The sequence below is a fragment of the Triturus cristatus genome, chromosome 12 (genome assembly GCF_964204655.1).
Source record: "Triturus cristatus chromosome 12, aTriCri1.1, whole genome shotgun sequence".
Lineage (NCBI taxonomy): Eukaryota > Metazoa > Chordata > Amphibia > Caudata > Salamandridae > Triturus > Triturus cristatus.
In genome coordinates this window covers 1,496,417-1,522,506 of record NC_140595.1, presented here as the reverse complement: position 1 = coordinate 1,522,506, position 26,090 = coordinate 1,496,417, and the positions used below count along the sequence as shown (strand labels likewise).

General features: G+C 55.3%; 1 protein-coding gene across 2 annotated transcripts in view; it reads right to left on the bottom strand.

Moving 5' to 3' along the window:
• THOP1 (thimet oligopeptidase 1) overlaps positions 1-26,090 on the bottom strand; it is an 88,867-nt gene that overhangs the window by 2,737 nt on the left and 60,040 nt on the right. For both annotated transcript variants that reach the window (XM_085638416.1, XM_085638417.1), the window contains exons 10-12: positions 24,305-24,491; positions 19,524-19,652; positions 18,678-18,814 (exon numbers count right to left, since the gene is read on the bottom strand). In XM_085638416.1, coding sequence (XP_085494542.1) covers positions 18,678-18,814; positions 19,524-19,652; positions 24,305-24,491 — 453 coding nt within the window. The remainder of the gene's footprint in view (positions 1-18,677; positions 18,815-19,523; positions 19,653-24,304; positions 24,492-26,090) is intronic.

Genomic DNA, 26,090 nt, shown 5'->3' with positions numbered 1-26,090 from the left:
AGCTGTACTCGCACACAGGACTGCCTTATCGTTTCCCATGCTTTACTTACACCCAGGACTGCCTTACCACTTCCCAAGATGTACTCTCACACAGGACTGCCTTACCGCTTCCCATGCTGTACTCACACCCAGGACTGCCTTACCGCCTCCCATGCAGTACTCAAACCCAGGACTGCCTTACCGCTTCCCATGCTGTACTTACACCCAGGACTGCCTTACCGCTTCCCATGCTGTACTTACACCCAGGACTGCCTTACCGCTTCCCATGCTGTACTTACACCCAGGACTATCTTACCACTTCCCAAGCTGTACTCGCACAAAGGACTGCCTTACCGCTTCCCATGCTGTACTTATACCCAGGACTGCCTTACCGCCTCCCATGCTGTACTCACACCCAGGACTGCCTTACCGCTTCCCATGCTGTACTTACACCCAGGACTGCCTTACCGCTTTCCATGCTGTACTTACACCCAGGACTGCCTTACCGCTTCCCATGCTGTACTTACACCCAGGACTGCCATACCGCTTCCCAAGCTGTACTCGCACACAGGACTGCCTTACCGCTTCCCATGCTGTACTCACACCCAGGACTGCCTTACCGCTTCCCAAGCTGTACTCAAACCCAGGACTGCCTTACCGCTTCCCATGCTGTACTTACACCCAGGACTGCCTTACCGCCTCCCATGCTGTACTCACACCCAGGACTGCCTTACCGCTTCCCATGCTGTACTTACACCCAGGACTGCCTTACCGCTTCCCATGCTGTACTTACACCCAGGACTGCCTTACCGCCTCCCATGCTGTACTTACACCCAGGACTGCCTTACCGCTTCCCATGCTGTACTTACACCCAGAACTGCCTTACCGCTTCCCATGCTGTACTTACACCCAGGACTGCCTTACCACTTCCCAAGCTGTTCTCGCACACAGGACTGCCTTACCGCCTCCCATGCTGTACTCACACCCAGGACTGCCTTACCGCTTCCCATGCTGTACTTACACCCAGGACTATCTTACCACTTCACAAGCTGTACTCGCACACAGGACTGCCTTACCGCTACCCATGCTGTACTTACACCCAGGACAGCCTTACCGCCTCCCATGCTGTACACACACCCATGACTGCCTTACCGCTTCCCATGCGGTACTTACACCCAGGACTGCCTTACCACTTCCCAAACTGTACTCGCACACAGGACTGCCTTACCGCTTCCCATGCTGTACTTACACCCAGGACTGCCTTACCGCCTCCCATGCTGTACCACACCTAGGACTGCCTTACCGCTTCCCATACTGTACTTACACCCAGGACTGCCTTACCGCTTCCCATGCTGTACTTACACCCAGGACTGCCTTACCGCCCCCCATGCAGTACTCAAACCCAGGACTGCCTTACCGCTTCCCATGCTGTACTTACACCCAGGACTGCCTTACCGCTTCCCATGCTGTACTCACACCCAGGACTGCCTTACCGCCTCCCATGCTGTACTCACACCCAGGACTGCCTTACCGCTTCCCATGCTGTACTTACACCCAGGACTGCCTAACCGCTTCCCATGCTGTACTTGCACCCAGGACTGCCTTACCGCTTCCCAATCTGTACTCGCACACAGGACTGCCTTACCGCTTCCCATGCTGTACTCACACCCAGGACTGCCTTACCGCTTCCCAAGCTGTACTCGCACACAGGACTGCCTTACCGCTTCCCATGCTGTACTCGCACACAGGACTGCCTTACCGCCTCCCATTCTGTACTTACATCCAGAACTGCGTTACCACCTCCTATGCTGTACTTACATCCAGGACTACCTTACCGCTTCCCATGCTGTACTCGCACACAGGACTGCCTTACCGCTTCCCATGCTGTACTCACACCCAGGACTGCCTTACCGCTTCCCATGCCTTACTCACACCCAGGACTGCCTTACCGCTTCCCAAGCTGTACTCGCACACAGGACTGCCTTACCACTTCCCAAGCTGTACTCGCACACAGGACTGCCTTACCGCTTCCCATGCTGTACTCGCACACAGGACTGCCTTACTGCTTCCCCACCTGGCACTGCCTTACACCTTCAAAGAACATGGTCACACCCAGGACTGCCTTACCGCTTCCCAAGCTGTACTCGCACACAGGACTGCCTTACTGCTTTCCAAGCTGTATTCGCACACAGGACTGCCTTACTGCTTCCCAAGCTGTACTCGCACACAGGACTGCCTTACCGCTTCCCAAGCTGTACTTGCACACAGGACTGCCTTACCGTTTCCCATGCTGTACTCACACCCAGGACTGCCTTACCGCTTCCCAAGCTGTACTCACACCCAGGACTGCCTTACTGCTTCCCAAGCTGTACTCACACCCAGGACTGCCTTACCGCTTCCCAAGCTGTACTCGCACACAGGACTGCCTTACCGCTTCCCATGCTGTACTTACACCCAGGACTGCCTTACCGCTTCCCATGCTGTACTTACACACAGGACTGCCTTACCGCTTCCCATGCTGTACTTACACCCAGGACTGCCTTACCGCTTCCCATGCTGTACTTACACCCAGGACTGCATTACCACTTCCCAAGCTGTTCTCGCACACAGGACTGCCTTACCGCTTCCCAAGCTGTACTCGCACACAGGACTGCCTTACCGCTTCCCATGCTGTACTTACACCCAGGACTGCCTTACCGCTTCCCATGCTGTACTTACACACAGGACTGCCTTACCGCTTCCCATGCTGTACTTACACACAGGACTGCCTTACCGCTTCCCAAGCTGTACTCGTACACAGGACTGCCTTACCGTTTCCCATGCTGTACTTACATCCAGGACTGCCTTACTGCCTCCCATGCTGTACTTACATCCAGGACTGCCTTACTGCTTCCCAAGCTGTACTCACACCCAGGACAGCCTTACCGCCTCCCATACTGTACTCACACCCAGGACTGCCTTACTGCTTCCCATGCTGTACTCACACCCAGGACTGCCTTACCGCTTCCCAAGCTATACTCGCACCCAGGACTGCCTTACCACTTCCCCACCTGGCACTGCCTTACACCTTCAAAGAACATGTTCACACCCAGGACTGCCTTACCGCTTCCTATGCTGTACTTACACCCAGGACTGCCTTACAGCTTCCCATGCTGTACTCGCACCCAGGACTGCCTTACCGCCTCCCATGCTGTACTAACACCCAGGACTGCCTTACTGCTTCCCAAGCTGTACTCACACCCAGGACTGCCTTACCGCCTCCCATGCTGTACTCGCACACAGGACTGCCTTACCGCGCCCCAAGCTGTACTCGCACACAGGACTGCCTTACCGCTTCCCAAGCTGTACTCGCACACAGGACTGCCTTATCGTTTCCCATGCTTTACTTACACCCAGGACTGCCTTACCACTTCCCAAGCTGTACTCTCACACAGGACTGCCTTACCGCTTCCCATGCTGTACTCACACCCAGGACTGCCTTACCGATTCCATGCTGTACTCACACCCAGGACTGCCTTACCGCCTCCCATGTTGTACTCACACCCAGGACTGCCTTACCGCTTCCCATGCTGTACTTACACCCAGGACTATCTTACCACTTCACAAGCTGTACTCGCACACAGGACTGCCTTACCGCTTCCCATGCTGTACTTACACCCAGGACAGCCTTACCGCCTCCCATGCTGTACTCACACCCATGACTGCCTTACCGCTTCCCATGCGGTACTTACACCCAGGACTGCCTTACCACTTCCCAAGCTGTACTCGCACACAGGACTGCCTTACCGCTTCCCATGCTGTACTTACACCCAGGACTGCCTTACCGCCTCCCATGCTGTACTCACACCTAGGACTGCCTTACCGCTTCCCATACTGTACTTACACCCAGGACTGCCTAACCGCTTCCCATGCTGTACTTACACCCAGGACTGCCTTACCGCTTCCCAAGCTGTACTCACACCCAGGACTGCCTTACCGCCTCCCATGCAGTACTCAAACCCAGGACTGCCTTACCGCTTCCCATGCTGTACTTACACCCAGGACTGCCTTACCGCTTCCCATGCTGTACTTATACCCAGGACTGCCTTACCGCCTCCCATACTGTACTCACACCCAGGACTGCCTTACCGCTTCCGATGCTGTACTTACACCCACGCCTGCCTTACCACTTCCCAAGCTGTACTCGCACACAGGACTGCCTTACCGCTTCCCATGCTGTACTTACACCCAGGACTGCCTTACCGCCTCCCATGCTGTACTCACACCCAGGACTGCCTTACCGCTTCCCATGCTGTACTTACACCCAGGACTGCCTAACCGCTTCCCATGCTGTACTTGCACCCAGGACTGCCTTACCGCTTCCCAAGCTGTACTCGCACACAGGACTGCCTTACCGCTTCCCAAGCTGTACTCGCACACAGGACTGCCTTATCGTTTCCCATGCTTTACTTACACCCAGGACTGCCTTACCACTTCCCAAGCTGTACTCGCACACAGGACTGCCTTACCACTTCCCATGCTGTACTCACACCCAGGACTGCGTTACCGATTCCATGCTGTACTCACACCCAGGACTGCCTTACCGCTTCCCATGCTGTACTCAAACCCAGGACTGCCTTACCGCTTCCCATGCTGTACTTACACCCAGGACTGCCTTACCGCTTCCCATGCTGTACTTACACCCAGGACTATCTTACCACTTCCCAAGCTGTACTCGCACACAGGACTGCCTTACCGCTTCCCATGCTGTACTTATACCCAGGACTGCCTTACCGCCTCACATGCTGTACTCACATCCAGGACTGCCTTACCGCTTCCCATGCTGTACTTACACCCAGGACTGCCTTACCACTTCCCAAGCTGTACTCGCACACAGGACTGCCTTACCGCTTCCCATGCTGTACTTACACCCAGGACTGCCTTACCGCCTCCCATGCTGTACTCACACCCAGGACTGCCTAACCGCTTCCCATGCTGTACTTGCACCCAGGACTGCCGTACCGCTTCCCAAGCTGTACTCGCATACAGGACTGCCTTACCGCTTCCCATGCTGTACTCACACCCAGGACTGCCTTACCGCTTCCCAAGCTGTACTCGCACACAGGACTGCTTTACCGCTTCCCATGCTGTACTCGCACACAGGACTGCCTTACCGCTTCCCAAGCTGTACTCGCACACAGGACTGCCTTACCGCCTCCCATTCTGTACTTACATCCAGAACTGCGTTACCACCTCCCATGCTGTACTCACACCCAGGACTGCCTTACCGCTTCCCAAGCTGTACTCGCACACAGGACTGCCTTCCCGCTTCCCAAGCTGTACTCGCACACAGGACTGCCTTATCGTTTCCCATGCTTTACTTACACCCAGGACTGCCTTACCACTTCCCAAGCTGTACTCGCACACAGGACTGCCTTACCGCTTCCCATGCTGTACTCACACCCAGGACTGCCTTACCGATTCCATGCTGTACTCACACCCAGGACTGCCTTACCGTTTCCCATGCTATACTTACACCCAGGACTGCCTTACCGCTTCCCATGCTGTACTTACACCCAGGACTGCCTTACCGCTTCCCATGCTGTACTTACACCCAGGACTATCTTACCACTTCACAAGCTGTACTCGCACACAGGACTGCCTTACCGCTTCCCATGCTGTACTTACACCCAGGACTGCCTTACCGCCTCCCATGCTGTACTCACACCCAGGACTGCCTTACCGCTTCCCATGCTGTACTTACACCCAGGACTGCCTTACCGCTTCCCATGCTGTACTTACACCCAGGACTGCCTTACCACTTCCCAAGCTGTTCTCGCACACAGGACTGCCTTACGCCTCCCATGCTGTACTCACACCCAGGACTGCCTTACCGCTTCCCATGCTGTACTTACACCCAGAACTGCCTTACCGCTTCCCATGCTGTACTTACACCCAGGACTGCCTTACCACTTCCCAAGCTGTTCTCGCACACAGGACTGCCTTACCGCCTCCCATGCTGTACTCACACCCAGGACTGCCTTACCGCTTCCCATGCTGTACTTACACCCAGGACTATCTTACCACTTCACAAGCTGTACTCGCACACAGGACTGCCTTACCGCTTCCCATGCTGTACTTACACCCAGGACAGCCTTACCGCCTCCCATGCTGTACACACACCCATGACTGCCTTACCGCTTCCCATGCGGTACTTACACCCAGGACTGCCTTACCACTTCCCAAACTGTACTCGCACACAGGACTGCCTTACCGCTTCCCATGCTGTATTTACACCCAGGACTGCCTTACTGCCTCCCATGCTGTACTCACACCTAGGACTGCCTTACCGCTTCCCATACTGTACTTACACCCAGGACTGCCTTACCGCTTCCCATGCTGTACTTACACCCAGGACTGCCTTACCGCCTCCCATGCAGTACTCAAACCCAGGACTGCCTTACCGCTTCCCATGCTGTACTTACACCCAGGACTGCCTTACCGCTTCCCATGCTGTACTTACACCCAGGACTATCTTACCACTTCCCAAGCTGTACTCGCACAAAGGACTGCCTTACCGCTTCCCATGGTGTACTTATACCCAGGACTGCCTTACCGCCTCCCATGCTGTACTCACACCCAGGACTGCCTTACCGCTTCCCATGCTGTACTTACACCCAGGACTGCCTTACCACTTCCCAAGCTGTACTCGCACACAGGACTGCCTTACCGCTTCCCATGCTGTACTTACACCCAGGACTGCCTTACCGCTTCCCATGCTGTACTTACACCCAGGACTATCTTACCACTTCCCAAGCTGTACTCGCACAAAGGACTGCCTTACCGCTTCCCATGCTGTACTTATACCCAGGACTGCCTTACCGCCTCCCATGCTGTACTCACACCCAGGACTGCCTTACCGCTTCCCATGCTGTACTTACACCCAGGACTGCCTTACCACTTCCCAAGCTGTACTCGCACACAGGACTGCCTTACCGCTTCCCATGCTGTACTTACACCCAGGACTGCCTAACCGCTTCCCATGCTGTACTTGCACCCAGGACTGCCTTACCGCTTCCCAAGCTGTACTCGCACACAGGACTGCCTTACCGCTTCCCATGCTGTACTCACACCCAGGACTGCCTTACCGCTTCCCAAGCTGTACTCAAACCCAGGACTGCCTTACCGCTTCCCATGCTGTACTTACACCCAGGACTGCCTTACCGCTTCCCATGCTGTACTTACACCCAGGACTATCTTACCACTTCCCAAGCTGTACTCGCACAAAGGACTGCCTTACCGCTTCTCATGCTGTACTTATACCCAGGACTGCCTTACCGCCTCACATGCTGTACTCACACCCAGGACTGCCTTACCGCTTCCCATGCTGTACTTACACCCAGGACTGCCTTACCGCTTCCCATGCTGTACTTACACCCAGGACTGCCTTACCCCTTCCCAAGCTGTACTCGCACACAGGACTGCCTTACCGCTTCCCATGCTGTACTTACACCCAGGACTGCCTTACCGCCTCCCATGCTGTACTCACACCCAGGACTGCCTTACCGCTTCCCATGCTGTACTTACACCCAGGACTGCCTTACCGCTTCCCATGCTGTACTTACACCCAGGACTGCCTTACCGCCTCCCATGCTGTACTCACACCCAGGACTGCCTTACCGCTTCCCATGCTGTACTTACACCCAGAACTGCCTTACCGCTTCCCATGCTGTACTTACACCCAGGACTGCCTTACCACTTCCCAAGCTGTTCTCGCACACAGGACTGCCTTACCGCCTCCCATGCTGTACTCACACCCAGGACTGCCTTACCGCTTCCCATGCTGTACTTACACCCAGGACTATCTTACCACTTCACAAGCTGTACTCGCACACAGGACTGCCTTACCGCTTCCCATGCTGTACTTACACCCAGGACAGCCTTACCGCCTCCCATGCTGTACACACACCCATGACTGCCTTACCGCTTCCCATGCGGTACTTACACCCAGGACTGCCTTACCACTTCCCAAACTGTACTCGCACACAGGACTGCCTTACCGCTTCCCATGCTGTACTTACACCCAGGACTGCCTTACCGCCTCCCATGCTGTACTCACACCCAGGACTGCCTTACCGCTTCCCATGCTGTACTTACCCAGGACTGCCTAACCGCTTCCCATGCTGTACTTGCACCCAGGACTGCCTTACCGCTTCCCAAGCTGTACTCGCACACAGGACTGCCTTACCGCTTCCCATGCTGTACTCACACCCAGGACTGCCTTACCGCTTCCCAAGCTGTACTCGCACACAGGACTGCCTTACCGCTTCCCATGCTGTACTCGCACACAGGACTGCCTTACCGCCTCCCATTCTGTACTTACATCTAGAACTGCGTTACCACCTCCTATGCTGTACTTACATCCAGGACTACCTTACCGCCTCCCATGCTGTACTCGCGCACAGGACTGCCTTACCGCTTCCCATGCTGTACTCACACCCAGGACTGCCTTACCACTTCCGATGCTGTACTCGCACACAGGACTGCCTTACCGCTTCCCATGCTGTACTCACACCCAGGACTGCCTTACCGCTTCCCATGCCTTACTCACACCCAGGACTGCCTTACCGCTTCCCAAGCTGTACTCGCACACAGGACTGCCTTACCACTTCCCAAGCTGTACTCGCACACAGGACTGCCTTACCGCTTCCCATGCTGTACTCACACCCAGGACTGCCTTACCGCTTCCCATGCCTTACTCACACCCAGGACTGCCTTACCGCTTTCCAAGCTGTACTCGCACACAGGACTGCCTTACCGCTTCCCAAGCTGTACTCGCACACAGGACTGCCTTACCGCTTCCCAAGCTGTACTCGCACACAGGACTGCCTTACCGCTTCCCATGCTGTACTCGCACACAGGACTGCCTTACTGCTTCCCCACCTGGCACTGCCTAACACCTTCAAAGAACATGGTCACACCCAGGACTGCCTTACCGCTTCCCATGCTGTACTTATACCCAGGACTGCCTTACCGCCTCCCATGCTGTACTCACACCCAGGACTGCCTTACCGCTTCCCATGCTGTACTTACACCCAGGACTGCCTTACCACTTCCCAAGCTGTACTCGCACACAGGACTGCCTTACCGCTTCCCATGCTGTACTTACACCCAGGACTGCCTTACCGCTTCCCATGCTGTACTTACACCCAGGACTATCTTACCACTTCCCAAGCTGTACTCGCACAAAGGACTGCCTTACCGCTTCCCATGCTGTACTTATACCCAGGACTGCCTTACCGCCTCCCATGCTGTACTCACACCCAGGACTGCCTTACCGCTTCCCATGCTGTACTTACACCCAGGACTGCCTTACCACTTCCCAAGCTGTACTCGCACACAGGACTGCCTTACCGCTTCCCATGCTGTACTTACACCCAGGACTGCCTAACCGCTTCCCATGCTGTACTTGCACCCAGGACTGCCTTACCGCTTCCCAAGCTGTACTCGCACACAGGACTGCCTTACCGCTTCCCATGCTGTACTCACACCCAGGACTGCCTTACCGCTTCCCAAGCTGTACTCAAACCCAGGACTGCCTTACCGCTTCCCATGCTGTACTTACACCCAGGACTGCCTTACCGCTTCCCATGCTGTACTTACACCCAGGACTATCTTACCACTTCCCAAGCTGTACTCGCACACAGGACTGCCTTACCGCTTCTCATGCTGTACTTATACCCAGGACTGCCTTACCGCCTCACATGCTGTACTCACACCCAGGACTGCCTTACCGCTTCCCATGCTGTACTTACACCCAGGACTGCCTTACCGCTTCCCATGCTGTACTTACACCCAGGACTGCCTTACCCCTTCCCAAGCTGTACTCGCACACAGGACTGCCTTACCGCTTCCCATGCTGTACTTACACCCAGGACTGCCTTACCGCCTCCCATGCTGTACTCACACCCAGGACTGCCTTACCGCTTCCCATGCTGTACTTACACCCAGGACTGCCTTACCGCTTCCCATGCTGTACTTACACCCAGGACTGCCTTACCGCCTCCCATGCTGTACTCACACCCAGGACTGCCTTACCGCTTCCCATGCTGTACTTACACCCAGAACTGCCTTACCGCTTCCCATGCTGTACTTACACCCAGGACTGCCTTACCACTTCCCAAGCTGTTCTCGCACACAGGACTGCCTTACCGCTTCCCATGCTGTACTTACACCCAGGACTGCCTTACCACTTCCCATGCTGTACTTACACCCAGGACTGCCTTACCGCCTCCCATGCTGTACTCACACCCAGGACTATCTTACCACTTCACAAGCTGTACTCGCACACAGGACTGCCTTACCGCTTCCCATGCTGTACTTACACCCAGGACAGCCTTACCGCCTCCCATGCTGTACACACACCCATGACTGCCTTACCGCTTCCCATGCGGTACTTACACCCAGGACTGCCTTACCACTTCCCAAACTGTACTCGCACACAGGACTGCCTTACCGCTTCCCATGCTGTACTTACACCCAGGACTGCCTTACCGCCTCCCATGCTGTACTCACACCCAGGACTGCCTTACCGCTTCCCATGCTGTACTTACACCCAGGACTGCCTAACCGCTTCCCATGCTGTACTTGCACCCAGGACTGCCTTACCGCTTCCCAAGCTGTACTCGCACACAGGACTGCCTTACCGCTTCCCATGCTGTACTCACACCCAGGACTGCCTTACCGCTTCCCAAGCTGTACTCGCACACAGGACTGCCTTACCGCTTCCCATGCTGTACTCGCACACAGGACTGCCTTACCGCCTCCCATTCTGTACTTACATCTAGAACTGCGTTACCACCTCCTATGCTGTACTTACATCCAGGACTACCTTACCGCCTCCCATGCTGTACTCGCACACAGGACTGCCTTACCGCTTCCCATGCTGTACTCACACCCAGGACTGCCTTACCACTTCCGATGCTGTACTCGCACACAGGACTGCCTTACCGCTTCCCATGCTGTACTCACACCCAGGACTGCCTTACCGCTTCCCATGCCTTACTCACACCCAGGACTGCCTTACCGCTTCCCAAGCTGTACTCGCACACAGGACTGCCTTACCACTTCCCAAGCTGTACTCGCACACAGGACTGCCTTACCGCTTCCCATGCTGTACTCACACCCAGGACTGCCTTACCGCTTCCCATGCCTTACTCACACCCAGGACTGCCTTACCGCTTTCCAAGCTGTACTCACACACAGGACTGCCTTACCGCTTCCCAAGCTGTACTCGCACACAGGACTGCCTTACCGCTTCCCAAGCTGTACTCGCACACAGGACTGCCTTACCGCTTCCCATGCTGTACTCGCACACAGGACTGCCTTACTGCTTCCCCACCTGGCACTGCCTAACACCTTCAAAGAACATGGTCACACCCAGGACTGCCTTACCGCTTCCCATGCTGTACTTACACCCAGGACTGCCTTACCGCCTCCCATGCTGTACTCACACCCAGGACTGCCTTACCGCTTCCCATGCTGTACTTACACCCAGGACTGCCTAACCGCTTCCCATGCTGTACTTGCACCCAGGACTGCCTTACCGCTTCCCAAGCTGTACTCGCACACAGGACTGCCTTACCGCTTCCCATGCTGTACTCGCACACAGGACTGCCTTACCGCCTCCCATTCTGTACTTACACCCAGGACTGCCTTACCGCTTCCCATGCTGTACTTACACCCAGGACTGCCTAACCGCTTCCCATGCTGTACTTGCACCCAGGACTGCCTTACCGCTTCCCAAGCTGTACTCGCACACAGGACTGCCTTACCGCTTCCCATGCTGTACTCACACCCAGGACTGCCTTACCGCTTCCCAAGCTGTACTCGCACACAGGACTGCCTTACCGCTTCCCATGCTGTACTCGCACACAGGACTGCCTTACCGCCTCCCATTCTGTACTTACATCTAGAACTGCGTTACCACCTCCTATGCTGTACTTACATCCAGGACTACCTTACCGCCTCCCATGCTGTACTCGCACACAGGACTGCCTTACCGCTTCCCATGCTGTACTCACACCCAGGACTGCCTTACCACTTCCGATGCTGTACTCGCACACAGGACTGCCTTACCGCTTCCCATGCTGTACTCACACCCAGGACTGCCTTACCGCTTCCCATGCCTTACTCACACCCAGGACTGCCTTACCGCTTCCCAAGCTGTACTCGCACACAGGACTGCCTTACCACTTCCCAAGCTGTGCTCGCACACAGGACTGCCTTACCGCTTCCCATGCTGTACTCACACCCAGGACTGCCTTACCGCTTCCCATGCCTTACTCACACCCAGGACTGCCTTACCGCTTTCCAAGCTGTACTCGCACACAGGACTGCCTTACCGCTTCCCAAGCTGTACTCGCACACAGGACTGCCTTACCGCTTCCCAAGCTGTACTCGCACACAGGACTGCCTTACCGCTTCCCATGCTGTACTCGCACACAGGACTGCCTTACTGCTTCCCCACCTGGCACTGCCTAACACCTTCAAAGAACATGGTCACACCCAGGACTGCCTTACCGCTTCCCATGCTGTACTTATACCCAGGACTGCCTTACCGCCTCCCATGCTGTACTCACACCCAGGACTGCCTTACCGCTTCCCATGCTGTACTTACACCCAGGACTGCCTTACCACTTCCCAAGCTGTACTCGCACACAGGACTGCCTTACCGCTTCCCATGCTGTACTTACACCCAGGACTGCCTTACCGCTTCCCATGCTGTACTTACACCCAGGACTATCTTACCACTTCCCAAGCTGTACTCGCACAAAGGACTGCCTTACCGCTTCCCATGCTGTACTTATACCCAGGACTGCCTTACCGCCTCCCATGCTGTACTCACACCCAGGACTGCCTTACCGCTTCCCATGCTGTACTTACACCCAGGACTGCCTTACCACTTCCCAAGCTGTACTCGCACACAGGACTGCCTTACCGCTTCCCATGCTGTACTTACACCCAGGACTGCCTAACCGCTTCCCATGCTGTACTTGCACCCAGGACTGCCTTACCGCTTCCCAAGCTGTACTCGCACACAGGACTGCCTTACCGCTTCCCATGCTGTACTCACACCCAGGACTGCCTTACCGCTTCCCAAGCTGTACTCAAACCCAGGACTGCCTTACCGCTTCCCATGCTGTACTTACACCCAGGACTGCCTTACCGCTTCCCATGCTGTACTTACACCCAGGACTATCTTACCACTTCCCAAGCTGTACTCGCACAAAGGACTGCCTTACCGCTTCTCATTCTATACTTATACCCAGGACTGCCTTACCGCCTCACATGCTGTACTCACACCCAGGACTGCCTTACCGCTTCCCATGCTGTACTTACACCCAGGACTGCCTTACCGCTTCCCATGCTGTACTTACACCCAGGACTGCCTTACCCCTTCCCAAGCTGTACTCGCACACAGGACTGCCTTACCGCTTCCCATGCTGTACTTACACCCAGGACTGCCTTACCGCCTCCCATGCTGTACTCACACCCAGGACTGCCTTACCGCTTCCCATGCTGTACTTACACCCAGGACTGCCTTACCGCTTCCCATGCTGTACTTACACCCAGGACTGCCTTACCGCCTCCCATGCTGTACTCACACCCAGGACTGCCTTACCGCTTCCCATGCTGTACTTACACCCAGAACTGCCTTACCGCTTCCCATGCTGTACTTACACCCAGGACTGCCTTACCACTTCCCAAGCTGTTCTCGCACACAGGACTGCCTTACCGCCTCCCATGCTGTACTCACACCCAGGACTGCCTTACCGCTTCCCATGCTGTACTTACACCCAGGACTATCTTACCACTTCACAAGCTGTACTCGCACACAGGACTGCCTTACCGCTTCCCATGCTGTACTTACACCCAGGACAGCCTTACCGCCTCCCATGCTGTACACACACCCATGACTGCCTTACCGCTTCCCATGCGGTACTTACACCCAGGACTGCCTTACCACTTCCCAAACTGTACTCGCACACAGGACTGCCTTACCGCTTCCCATGCTGTACTTACACCCAGGACTGCCTTACCGCCTCCCATGCTGTACTCACACCCAGGACTGCCTTACCGCTTCCCATGCTGTACTTACACCCAGGACTGCCTAACCGCTTCCCATGCTGTACTTGCACCCAGGACTGCCTTACCGCTTCCCAAGCTGTACTCGCACACAGGACTGCCTTACCGCTTCCCATGCTGTACTCACACCCAGGACTGCCTTACCGCTTCCCAAGCTGTACTCGCACACAGGACTGCCTTACCGCTTCCCATGCTGTACTCGCACACAGGACTGCCTTACCGCCTCCCATTCTGTACTTACATCTAGAACTGCGTTACCACCTCCTATGCTGTACTTACATCCAGGACTACCTTACCGCCTCCCATGCTGTACTCGCACACAGGACTGCCTTACCGCTTCCCATGCTGTACTCACACCCAGGACTGCCTTACCACTTCCGATGCTGTACTCGCACACAGGACTGCCTTACCGCTTCCCATGCTGTACTCACACCCAGGACTGCCTTACCGCTTCCCATGCCTTACTCACACCCAGGACTGCCTTACCGCTTCCCAAGCTGTACTCGCACACAGGACTGCCTTACCACTTCCCAAGCTGTACTCGCACACAGGACTGCCTTACCGCTTCCCATGCTGTACTCACACCCAGGACTGCCTTACCGCTTCCCATGCCTTACTCACACCCAGGACTGCCTTACCACTTTCCAAGCTGTACTCGCACACAGGACTGCCTTACCGCTTCCCAAGCTGTACTCGCACACAGGACTGCCTTACCGCTTCCCAAGCTGTACTCGCACACAGGACTGCCTTACCGCTTCCCATGCTGTACTCGCACACAGGACTGCCTTACTGCTTCCCCACCTGGCACTGCCTAACACCTTCAAAGAACATGGTCACACCCAGGACTGCCTTACCGCTTCCCATGCTGTACTTACACCCAGGACTGCCTTACCGCTTCCCATGCTGTACTTACACCCAGGACTGCCTAACCGCTTCCCATGCTGTACTTGCACCCAGGACTGCCTTACCGCTTCCCAAGCTGTACTCGCACACAGGACTGCCTTACCGCTTCCCATGCTGTACTCGCACACAGGACTGCCTTACCGCCTCCCATTCTGTACTTACATCCAGAACTGCGTTACCACCTCCTATGCTGTACTTACATCCAGGACTACCTTACCGCTTCCCATGCTGTACTCGCACACAGGACTGCCTTACCGCTTCCCATGCTGTACTCACACCCAGGACTGCCTTACCGCTTCCCATGCCTTACTCACACCCAGGACTGCCTTACCGCTTCCCAAGCTGTACTCGCACACAGGACTGCCTTACCACTTCCCATGCCTTACTCACACCCAGGACTGCCTTACCACTTTCCAAGCTGTACTCGCACACAGGACTGCCTTACCGCTTCCCATGCTGTACTCGCACACAGGACTGCCTTACTGCTTCCCCACCTGGCACTGCCTTACACCTTCAAAGAACATGGTCACACCCAGGACTGCCTTACCGCTTCCCAAGCTGTACTCGCACACAGGACTGCCTTACTGCTTCCCAAGCTGTATTCGCACACAGGACTGCCTTACTGCTTCCCAAGCTGTACTCGCACACAGGACTGCCTTACCGCTTCCCAAGCTGTACTCGCACACAGGACTGCCTTACCGTTTCCCATGCTGTACTCACACCCAGGACTGCCTTACCGCTTCCCAAGCTGTACTCACACCCAGGACTGCCTTACTGCTTCCCAAGCTGTACTCACACCCAGGACTGCCTTACCGCTTCCCAAGCTGTACTCGCACACAGGACTGCCTTACCGCTTCCCATGCTGTACTTACACCCAGGACTGCCTTACCGCTTCCCATGCTGTACTTACACACAGGACTGCCTTACCGCTTCCCATGCTGTACTTACACACAGGACTGCCTTACCGCTTCCCAAGCTGTACTCGTACACAGGACTGCCTTACCGTTTCCCATGCTGTACTTACACCCAGGACTGCCTTACCACTTCCCAAGCTGTACTCGCACACAGGACTGCCTTACCGCCTCCCATGCTGTACTCACACCCAGGACTGCCTTACCGCTTCCCATGCTGTACTTACACCCAGGACTGCCTTACCGTTTTCCATGCTGTACTTACACCCAGGACTGCCTTACCGCCTCCCATGCTGTACTCACACCCAGGACTGCCTTACCGCTTCCCATGCTGTACTTACACCCAGGACTGCCTTACCACTTCCCATGTTGTACTTACACCCAGGACTGCCTAACCGCTTCCCATGCTGTACTCGCACACAGGACTGCCTTACCGCTTCCCATGCTGTACTTAGACCCAGGACTGCACCACCGCCTCCCATGCTGTACTCTCACCCAGGACTGCCTTACCGCTTCCCATGCTGTACTCACACCCAGGAATGCCTTACCGCATCCCATGCCTTACTCACACCCAGGACTACCTTACCGCTTCCCAAGCTGTACTCGCACACAGGACTGCCTTACCACTTCCCATACTGTACTTACACCCAGGACTGCCTTACCGCTTCCCATGCTGTACTTACACCCAGGACTGCCTTACCGCCTTACCTCTTTCCAAGCTGTACTCGCACACAGGACTGCCTTACCGCTTCTCATGCTGTACTTACACCCAGGACTGCCTTACCGCCTTACCTCTTTCCAAGCTGTACTTACACCCAGGACTGCCTTACCGCCTCCCATGCTGTACTCACACCCAGGACTGCCTTACCGTTTCCCATGCTATACTTACACCCAGGACTGCCTTACCGCTTCCCATGCTGTACTTACACCCAGGACTGCCTAACCGCTTCCCATGCTGTACTCGCACCCAGGACTGCCTTACCGCCTCCCAAGCTGGATTCCCCCACAGGACTGCCTTACCGCTTCCCAAGCTGTACTCACATACAGGACTGCCTTACCGCTTCCCATGCTGTACTCGCACACAGGACTGCCTTACCGCCTCCCATTCTGTACTTACATCCAGGACTGCCTTACCACCTCCCATGCTGTACTTACATCCAGGACTGCCTTACCGCTTCCCATGCTGTACTCGCACACAGAACTGCCTTACCGCCTCCCATGCTGTACTTACATCCAGGACTGCCTTACCGCCTCCCATTCTGTACTTACATCCAGGTCTGCCTTACCACCTCCCATGCTGTACTTACATCCAGGACTGCCTTACCGCTTCCGATGCTGTACTCGCACACAGGACTGCCTTACCGCTTCCCATGCTGTACTCACACCCAGGACTGCCTTACCGCTTCCCATGCCTTACTCACACCCAGGACTGCCTTACCGCTTCCCAATCAGTACTCGCACACAGGACTGCCTTACCGCTTCCCAAGCTGTACTCGCACACAGGACTGCCTTACCGCTTCCCATGCTGTACTCGCAGACAGGACTGCCTTACTGCTTCCGCACCTGGCACTGCCTTACACCTTCAAAGAACATGGTCACACCCAGGACTGCCTTACCACTTCCCAAGCTGTACTCGCACACAGGACTGCCTTACCGCCTCCCATGCTGTACTCACACCCAGGACTGCCTTACCGCTTCCCATGCTGTACTTACACCCAGGACTGCCTTACCGCCTCCCATGCTGTACTCACACCCAGGACTGCCTTACCGCTTCCCATGCTGTACTTACACCCAGGACTGCATTACCGCTTCCCATGCTGTACTTACACCCAGGACTGCATTACCGCTTCCCATGCTGTACTTACACCCAGGACTGCCTTACCACTTCCCAAGCTGTACTCGCACACAGGACTGCCTTATCACTTCCCAAGCTGTACTCGCACACAGGACTGCCTTACCGCTTCCCATGCTGTGCTCACACCCAGGACTGCCTTACCGCTTCCCAAGCTGTACTCGCACACAGGACTGCCTTACCGCTTCCCATGCTGTACTCGCACACAGGTCTGCCTTACCGCTTCCCAAGCTGTACTCGCACACAGGACTGCCTTACCGCTTCCCAAGCTGTACTCGCACACAGGACTGCCTTACCGCTTCCCATGCTGTACTCGCACACAGGACTGCCTTACCGCTTCCCATGCTGTACTCACACCCAGGACAGCCTTACCGCCTCTCATGCTGTACTCGCACACAGGACTGCCTTACCGCTTCCCATGCTGTACTTACACCCAGGACTGCCTTACCGCTTCCCATGCTGTACTCGCACACAGGACTGCCTTACCGCTTCCCAAGCTGTACTCGCACACAGGACTGCCTTACCGCTTCCCAAGCTGTACTCGCACACAGGACTGCCTTACCGCTTCCCATGCTGTACTTACATCCAGGACTGCCTTACCGCTTCCCATGCTGTACTCACACCCAGGACAGCCTTACCGCTTCCCAAGCTGTACTCACACCCAGGACAGCCTTACCGCCTCTCATGCTGTACTCACACCCAGGACTGCCTTACCGCTTCCCATGCTGTACTCACACCCAGGACTGCATTACCTACCCCCACGCTACACTCACACGTAAGACTGATTTACTTGTTTTTCTGCTGAAGCCACACAGAGTGCTACCTTCTCCTGGCCTTCCTTTGCAGTGCTCACACCCAACACACTCTTTCATGCTCATACATTGCTCACGCTCAGCACTACGTACCTTGCTGTTCATGATGCCCTCCTGCTTGAACCGAGTGTAAAACATGTCCATGGAATACACTTCGCTCCAGAGGTAGCCATAATACTGTGCGTCGTAGCCTCCTGCCAGATGGCCAAAAGTTGCTGGCATATTGGTACCTGTAAATAAGAGAGAGTGGGATTTGAGGCCAAATCGGGTAAGCTTTTTGGGTCAAGTGTGTTGGAAGGAGTATGTGTCAGCTGGTCCACATAGCAATCACATAAGTTACTGCTCTCACCAGTCTTTTTACAAGTCTTTCCACCCATGGCCTTCATGTTTAGGGCACCGACTGAAAGGGATGTCCTCTCACACCTGGGTTACTGAGTAAAGGTGCTACTAGACGTTGCTGCACAACTACTGCTGTAAGTCACAGAGGGCATCATAACAGGGCCAAGATTACCCACTGCTTACCAGTCACCAGGTACAAAGCAGACAGGCCTTCTCCATTAAAGACCCCCAGGTCCATGGCCTTCGCTGCAGCACCAACAGTCTGTGGAACATATTTCAACCAGAGAGACAGAGGAGCCCCTGGCTGTTCAAAATAATACTAAAGACCTAGTTGTCTAACACAAGCTCCTAGTGCCAGAAATCACCTGCATCAGTTTAATACAATCCACCACCATCCTTTGCTTGAGGCAAGAACAACACCTGGAAGCGGCACGAATCACATCATCAGTATCTTGGGACTCCGAAAATTCCATTATTACACCTGATCTTTGTTTACATTTCTGGCAGTGCTTTGGAAGAGAAAACACAATCTGTGGTAGTGAGAGACTCTCAGGCACCACAAGCCCCACCACCAGCATCGCCGCTCAATAAATGCCTTACCTGGTGATGCTGGAATGCCCAGGACCTCCTGGCAGATGCGGGCGTACTCCTCTGCGGCATCAACGTCAGTCTGTGTGTGCAGCGCCTGGTCCACTCTTGCAAGCACGATCTGCCGCAGGTTGAAGAGTCCTGCCCCGTGAGAGCGGGTGAAAGAAAAGCCATTGGTGGGAGCAATCTGGCACAAGTTAAAGAAACCAGAACCAAGGAGGAGGACAGACGGGCCAAGAGATGCCATGGAAGGGATGCGGTCTGCTGCAGGTCAAAGACACCTGCTCCATGGGTCGGCAAGAGATGGAAGAAAGCGATCAACAGACGCCATTAATGATGCGCAGTCTAACAGGGGCTCGACAAAGACTCAGAACGGTGGAGGAGACAGAGGGCAGCAACCATGGCATCAATGGGGTGCAATGCGCCGGAGGTTAAAGAGGCCGACTCCACGGTGGAAGAGAGGCTGAGGCAAGAGATGCCGCTCTAGGGGGGCAGAGAATGAGGCAAGAGCTGCCTCTGTAGGGGGGCAGAGAATGAGGCAAGAGATGCCGCTCTAGGGGGGCAGTCTGACACGGATCAGAGAGACCGTCTCTACGGGGAGGAGAGAATGAGGCAAGAGATGCGTCTCTAGGGGGGGCAGTCTGACACGGATCAGAGAGACCGTCTCTACGGGGAGGAGAGGCTGAGGCAAGAGCTGCCGCTCTAGGGGGGCCGTCTGACACGGATCAGAGAGACCGTCTCTACGGGGGAGGAGCGAATGAAGCAAGAGATGCCTCTCTAGGGGGGCAGTCTGACACGGATCAGAGAGACCGTCTCTACGGGGAGGAGAGAATGAAGCAAGAGCTGCCGCTCTAGGGGGGCCGTCTGACACGGATCAGAGAGACCGTCTCTACGGGGGAGGAGAGGCTGAGGCAAGAGATGCCACTCTAGGGGGGCCGTCTGACACGGATCAGAGAGACCGTCTCTACGGGGAGGAGAGAATGAAGCAAGAGCTGCCGCTCTAGGGGGGCCGTCTGACACGGATCAGAGAGACCATCTCTACGGGGAGGAGAGAATGAAGCAAGAGCTGCCGCTCTAGGGGGGCCGCCTGACACGGATCAGAGAGACCGTCTCTACGGGGAGGAGAGGCTGAGGCAAGAGCTGCCGCTCTAGGGGGGCCGTCTGACACGGATCAGAGAGACCGTCTCTACGGGGGAGGAGCGAATGAAGCAAGAGCTGCCTCTCTAGGGGGGCAGTCTGACACGGATCAGAGAGACCATCTCTACGGGGAGGAGAGAATGAGGCAAGAGATGCCTCTCTAGGGGGGCAGTCTGACACGGATCAGAGAGACCGTCTCTACGGGGAGGAGCGAATGAAGCAAGAGCTGCCTCTCTAGGGGGGCAGTCTGACACGGATCAGAGAGACCGTCTCTACGGGGGAGGAGCGAATGAGGCAAGAGATGCCTCTCTAGGGGAGCAGTCTGACACGGATCAGAGAGACCATCTCTACGGGGAGGAGAGAATGAGGCAAGAGATGCCTCTCTAGGGGGGCAGTCTGACACGGATCAGAGAGACCGTCTCTACGGGGGAGGAGCGAATGAGGCAAGAGATGCCGCTCTAGGGGGGGCAGTCTGACACGGATCAGAGAGACCGTCTCTACGGGGAGGAGCGAATGAAGCAAGAGATGCCTCTCTAGGGGGGGCAGTCTGACACGGATCAGAGAGACCGTCTCTACGGGGAGGAGAGGCTGAGGCAAGAGCTGCCGCTCTAGGGGGGGCCGTCTGACACGGATCAGAGAGACCGTCTCTACGGGGAGGAGAGGCTGAGGCCAGAGCTGCCGCTCTAGGGGGGCAGTCTGACACGGATCAGAGAGACCATCTCTACGGGGAGGAGAGAATGAGGCAAGAGATGCCGCTCTAGGGGGGCAGTCTGACACGGATCAGAGAGACCGTCTCTACGGGGAGGAGAGGCTGAGGCCAGAGATGCGTCTCTAGGGGGGCAGTCTGACACGGATCAGAGAGACCATCTCTACGGGGGAGGAGCGAATGAGGCAAGAGCTGCCTCTCTAGGGGGGCCGTCTGACACGGATCAGAGAGACCGTCTCTACGGGGAGGAGAGAATGAGGCAAGAGATGCCTCTCTAGGGGGGCAGTCTGACACGGATCAGAGAGACCATCTCTACGGGGGAGGAGCGAATGAAGCAAGAGATGCCTCTCTAGGGGGGCAGTCTGACACGGATCAGAGAGACCGTCTCTACGGGGAGGAGAGAATGAGGCAAGAGATGCCTCTCTAGGGGGGCAGTCTGACACGGATCAGAGAGACCGTCTCTACGGGGGAGGAGCGAATGAAGCAAGAGATGCCTCTCTAGGGGGGGCAGTCTGACACGGATCAGAGAGACCGTCTCTACGGGGGAGGAGCGAATGAGGCAAGAGATGCCGCTCTAGGGGGGTAGTCTGACACGGATCAGAGAGACCGTCTCTAAGGGGGAGGAGCGAATGAGGCAATAGATGCCGCTCTAGGGGGGCAGTCTGACACGGATCAGAGAGACCGTCTCTATGGGGGAGGAGCGAATGAGGCAAGAGATGCCGCTCTAGGGGGGCAGTCTGACACGGATCAGAGAGACCGTCTCTACGGGGGAGGAGCGAATGAGGCAACAGATTCCGCTCTAGGGGGGCAGTTTGACACGGACCAAAGAGACCGTCTCTACGGGGGAGGAGCGAATGAGGCAAGAGATGCCGCTCTAGGGGGGCAGTCTGACACGGATCAGAGAGACCATCTCTACGGGGGAGGAGCGAATGAGGCAAGAGATGCCGCTCTAGGGGGGCAGTCTGACACGGATCAGAGAGACCGTCTCTACGGGGAGGAGCGAATGAAGCAAGAGCTGCCTCTCTAGGGGGGCAGTCTGACACGGATCAGAGAGACCGTCTCTACGGGGGAGGAGCGAATGAGGCAAGAGATGCCTCTCTAGGGGAGCAGTCTGACACGGATCAGAGAGACCATCTCTACGGGGAGGAGAGAATGAGGCAAGAGATGCCTCTCTAGGGGGGCAGTCTGACACGGATCAGAGAGACCGTCTCTACGGGGGAGGAGCGAATGAGGCAAGAGATGCCGCTCTAGGGGGGGCAGTCTGACACGGATCAGAGAGACCGTCTCTACGGGGAGGAGCGAATGAAGCAAGAGATGCCTCTCTAGGGGGGGCAGTCTGACACGGATCAGAGAGACCGTCTCTACGGGGAGGAGAGGCTGAGGCAAGAGCTGCCGCTCTAGGGGGGGCCGTCTGACACGGATCAGAGAGACCGTCTCTACGGGGAGGAGAGGCTGAGGCCAGAGCTGCCGCTCTAGGGGGGCAGTCTGACACGGATCAGAGAGACCATCTCTACGGGGAGGAGAGAATGAGGCAAGAGATGCCGCTCTAGGGGGGCAGTCTGACACGGATCAGAGAGACCGTCTCTACGGGGAGGAGAGGCTGAGGCCAGAGATGCGTCTCTAGGGGGGCAGTCTGACACGGATCAGAGAGACCATCTCTACGGGGGAGGAGCGAATGAGGCAAGAGCTGCCTCTCTAGGGGGGCCGTCTGACACGGATCAGAGAGACCGTCTCTACGGGGAGGAGAGAATGAGGCAAGAGATGCCTCTCTAGGGGGGCAGTCTGACACGGATCAGAGAGACCATCTCTACGGGGGAGGAGCGAATGAAGCAAGAGATGCCTCTCTAGGGGGGCAGTCTGACACGGATCAGAGAGACCGTCTCTACGGGGAGGAGAGAATGAGGCAAGAGATGCCTCTCTAGGGGGGCAGTCTGACACGGATCAGAGAGACCGTCTCTACGGGGGAGGAGCGAATGAAGCAAGAGATGCCTCTCTAGGGGGGGCAGTCTGACACGGATCAGAGAGACCGTCTCTACGGGGGAGGAGCGAATGAGGCAAGAGATGCCGCTCTAGGGGGGTAGTCTGACACGGATCAGAGAGACCGTCTCTACGGGGGAGGAGCGAATGAGGCAAGAGATGCCGCTCTAGGGGGGCAGTCTGACACGGATCAGAGAGACCGTCTCTATGGGGGAGGAGCGAATGAGGCAAGAGATGCCGCTCTAGGGGGGCAGTCTGACACGGATCAGAGAGACCGTCTCTACGGGGGAGGAGCGAATGAGGCAACAGATTCCGCTCTAGGGGGGCAGTTTGACACGGACCAAAGAGACCGTCTCTACGGGGGAGGAGCGAATGAGGCAAGAGATGCCGCTCTAGGGGGGCAGTCTGACACGGATCAGAGAGACCGTCTCTACGGGGGAGGAGCGAATGAGGCAACAGATTCAGCTCTAGGGGAGCAGTCTGACACGGACCAGAGAGACCGTCTCTACGGGGGAGGAGCGAATGAAGCAAGAGATGCCTCTCTAGGGGGGCAGTCTGACACGGATCAGAGAGACCGTCTCTACGGGGAGGAGCAAATGAGGCAAGAGATGCCGCTCTAGGGGGGCAGTCTGACATGGACCAGAGAGACCGTCTCTACGGGGGAGGAGCGAATGAAGCAAGAGATGCCTCTCTAGGGGGGCAGTCTGACACGGATCAGAGAGACCGTCTCTACGGGGGAGGAGCGAATGAGGCAAGAGATGCCTCTAGAGGTGTGAAATATGACATTGTTAGAGGGTATGTTAGAGGGTATAACCAAAAGGTTGATTGCCATTGGAGGGGTGGACAGATGGGGAGAGATGGCTGTCGTGAGTGGGTGGGTCTATGTGGTAGGCTATTGTAATGACTCAGGGGTTGGTCGTCACAGAAGAGCAGCATTAGTGGGACAGATTTTGTGAGGTTAGAAACAGGGTACCTGTGTTGGCGAGCCGAGATTTAATCACTTTGCTTAGTAGCTCCTCCGGGATGGCGGCACCAGTCTTGTAGTGTTTTGACATTTTCTGCAGAGGCTCCTTCTCCCAAACCCAGTTTTCAAGCATCTGAGATGGGGCTTCCACAAAATCTCGCTCCACGTGTGTGCCACTAAACATGGCAAAGTCAGTCTGGGGAGGAAGGTAAACACAGTTAATGCATAGACTCTAGGACACAAGGTTATAGGAAACACCGCTACAATGTTTATGAAATTTATAAATGTTTGTTTATGTTTATGAAATTTATAAAGCGCACAAATACCCGTGGGTGTCTCGGCGCTAAGGACAACAGCATGAAACTTGGTCCAAGGACTTATTGTGCAAATAGCCACGTTTTGGTCATTTTTCTGAATGAGAGTAGTTATGTTTATGTTTACAAGGGGGCAGAAAGAGAGTACAGAAAGCAACTCCCACAGACCGTGTCACAGCACCGGCAGTCAAAGCAAGTGGCGCCAAACAGTTTACTACCACAGACATAGGAGAAGAGAGGAGGGAGTGGAACAGACCTTTAGGTAGTAGAGTCACTAGCATGGAAGGTTAATGCACAAACCAGAGGAAATAGTATTAGTGCACAGACAAATAAGCAACGGAGAAGAAGCACATTCTGACGTGTAACGGACCAAACGGGACAGAAAAGTTTAATGTAAAGGCCATCGGTGGCGGCGGTGCCAGTCCATTTTACAAAACCAAACCATTGGCAATGGACACTGGAAGAAGTTAAAATTACTTACCTGAAAGGCAAAAGGATCAATTGCACACCTGTAATCCAGTGGAGTCCTCATCAAAGCCATAAGCATTGAATAGTCCCACCCATGTGCGGGGATCGCAGAGCACTTCCTAAATATTATATATATATATATATTACCTATTGGCGGCTGTCAGTAGGTAGTTAGGACCATGTTTCAATAGGAAAAGCGTTTTCTAAATTGCTTATAATCTTTGGGGCCATTTAACAGAAATTCTCGAAATATTTCCAAAATAGGGACATGGTAAGTCTTGTTGTGCATCGAAAGTTTCAGGCGATCCAGTAAACGGGGGCAGAGAAAAAGGAGGGGGGTCAAAAAAGTGTTTTTCTAATGTTAATTTCCAGAGAGATTTTAGACACGACTGCAGCCCGAACCACTGAAGACAATTACACCAAATTTGGCAGAAGGGTAGCTCTTTGTCCAGAAAGAACCTTTTTTGTTATTTGGTGTAAATCGGTTTAGTAGTTTTTGACTTATTAAAAGAAATCCAAATTTGTATCTATAGGGACGCGGCTCCTCCAAGGATTGGACAGTCCCTGTGCTGAAATCTGATTGACTACCAATACTTCAACCAGGAAATGTTGGCACCATCTTGGGACTCGATTTCAGCCGAGTCCCACAAAAAAATGTTTTAAGAAAATGAGACAGGGTAGGAATACCCTGACCCCTTAACCATGGTCATGGGGTCCCAGAGGGACCCTGCAAGGGCAAAAAAACATTTTTGCAGCAGAAACGCGACAGCCGCGAATTAAGAGAAAAAAAAAAAAGAAAACAAGTGCCGGCTCCTGTGATTGTTTTGAATGGAGCCTCTGTCTGGGCCAGGTCCTGGGGGCATTTGTTTTTTTAAAAGGAGGGCCCTGTGCGACTGAGCCCCTGGGACCGCCACCTCCCGGGGCTTTGTTTTAAAAAATGGACGGAGGCTGCCCAGACCCCCTTCCTGAGCTTCTAAGAAGCCCCGGGGACCACCATCGCCCAGGGCCTAAAT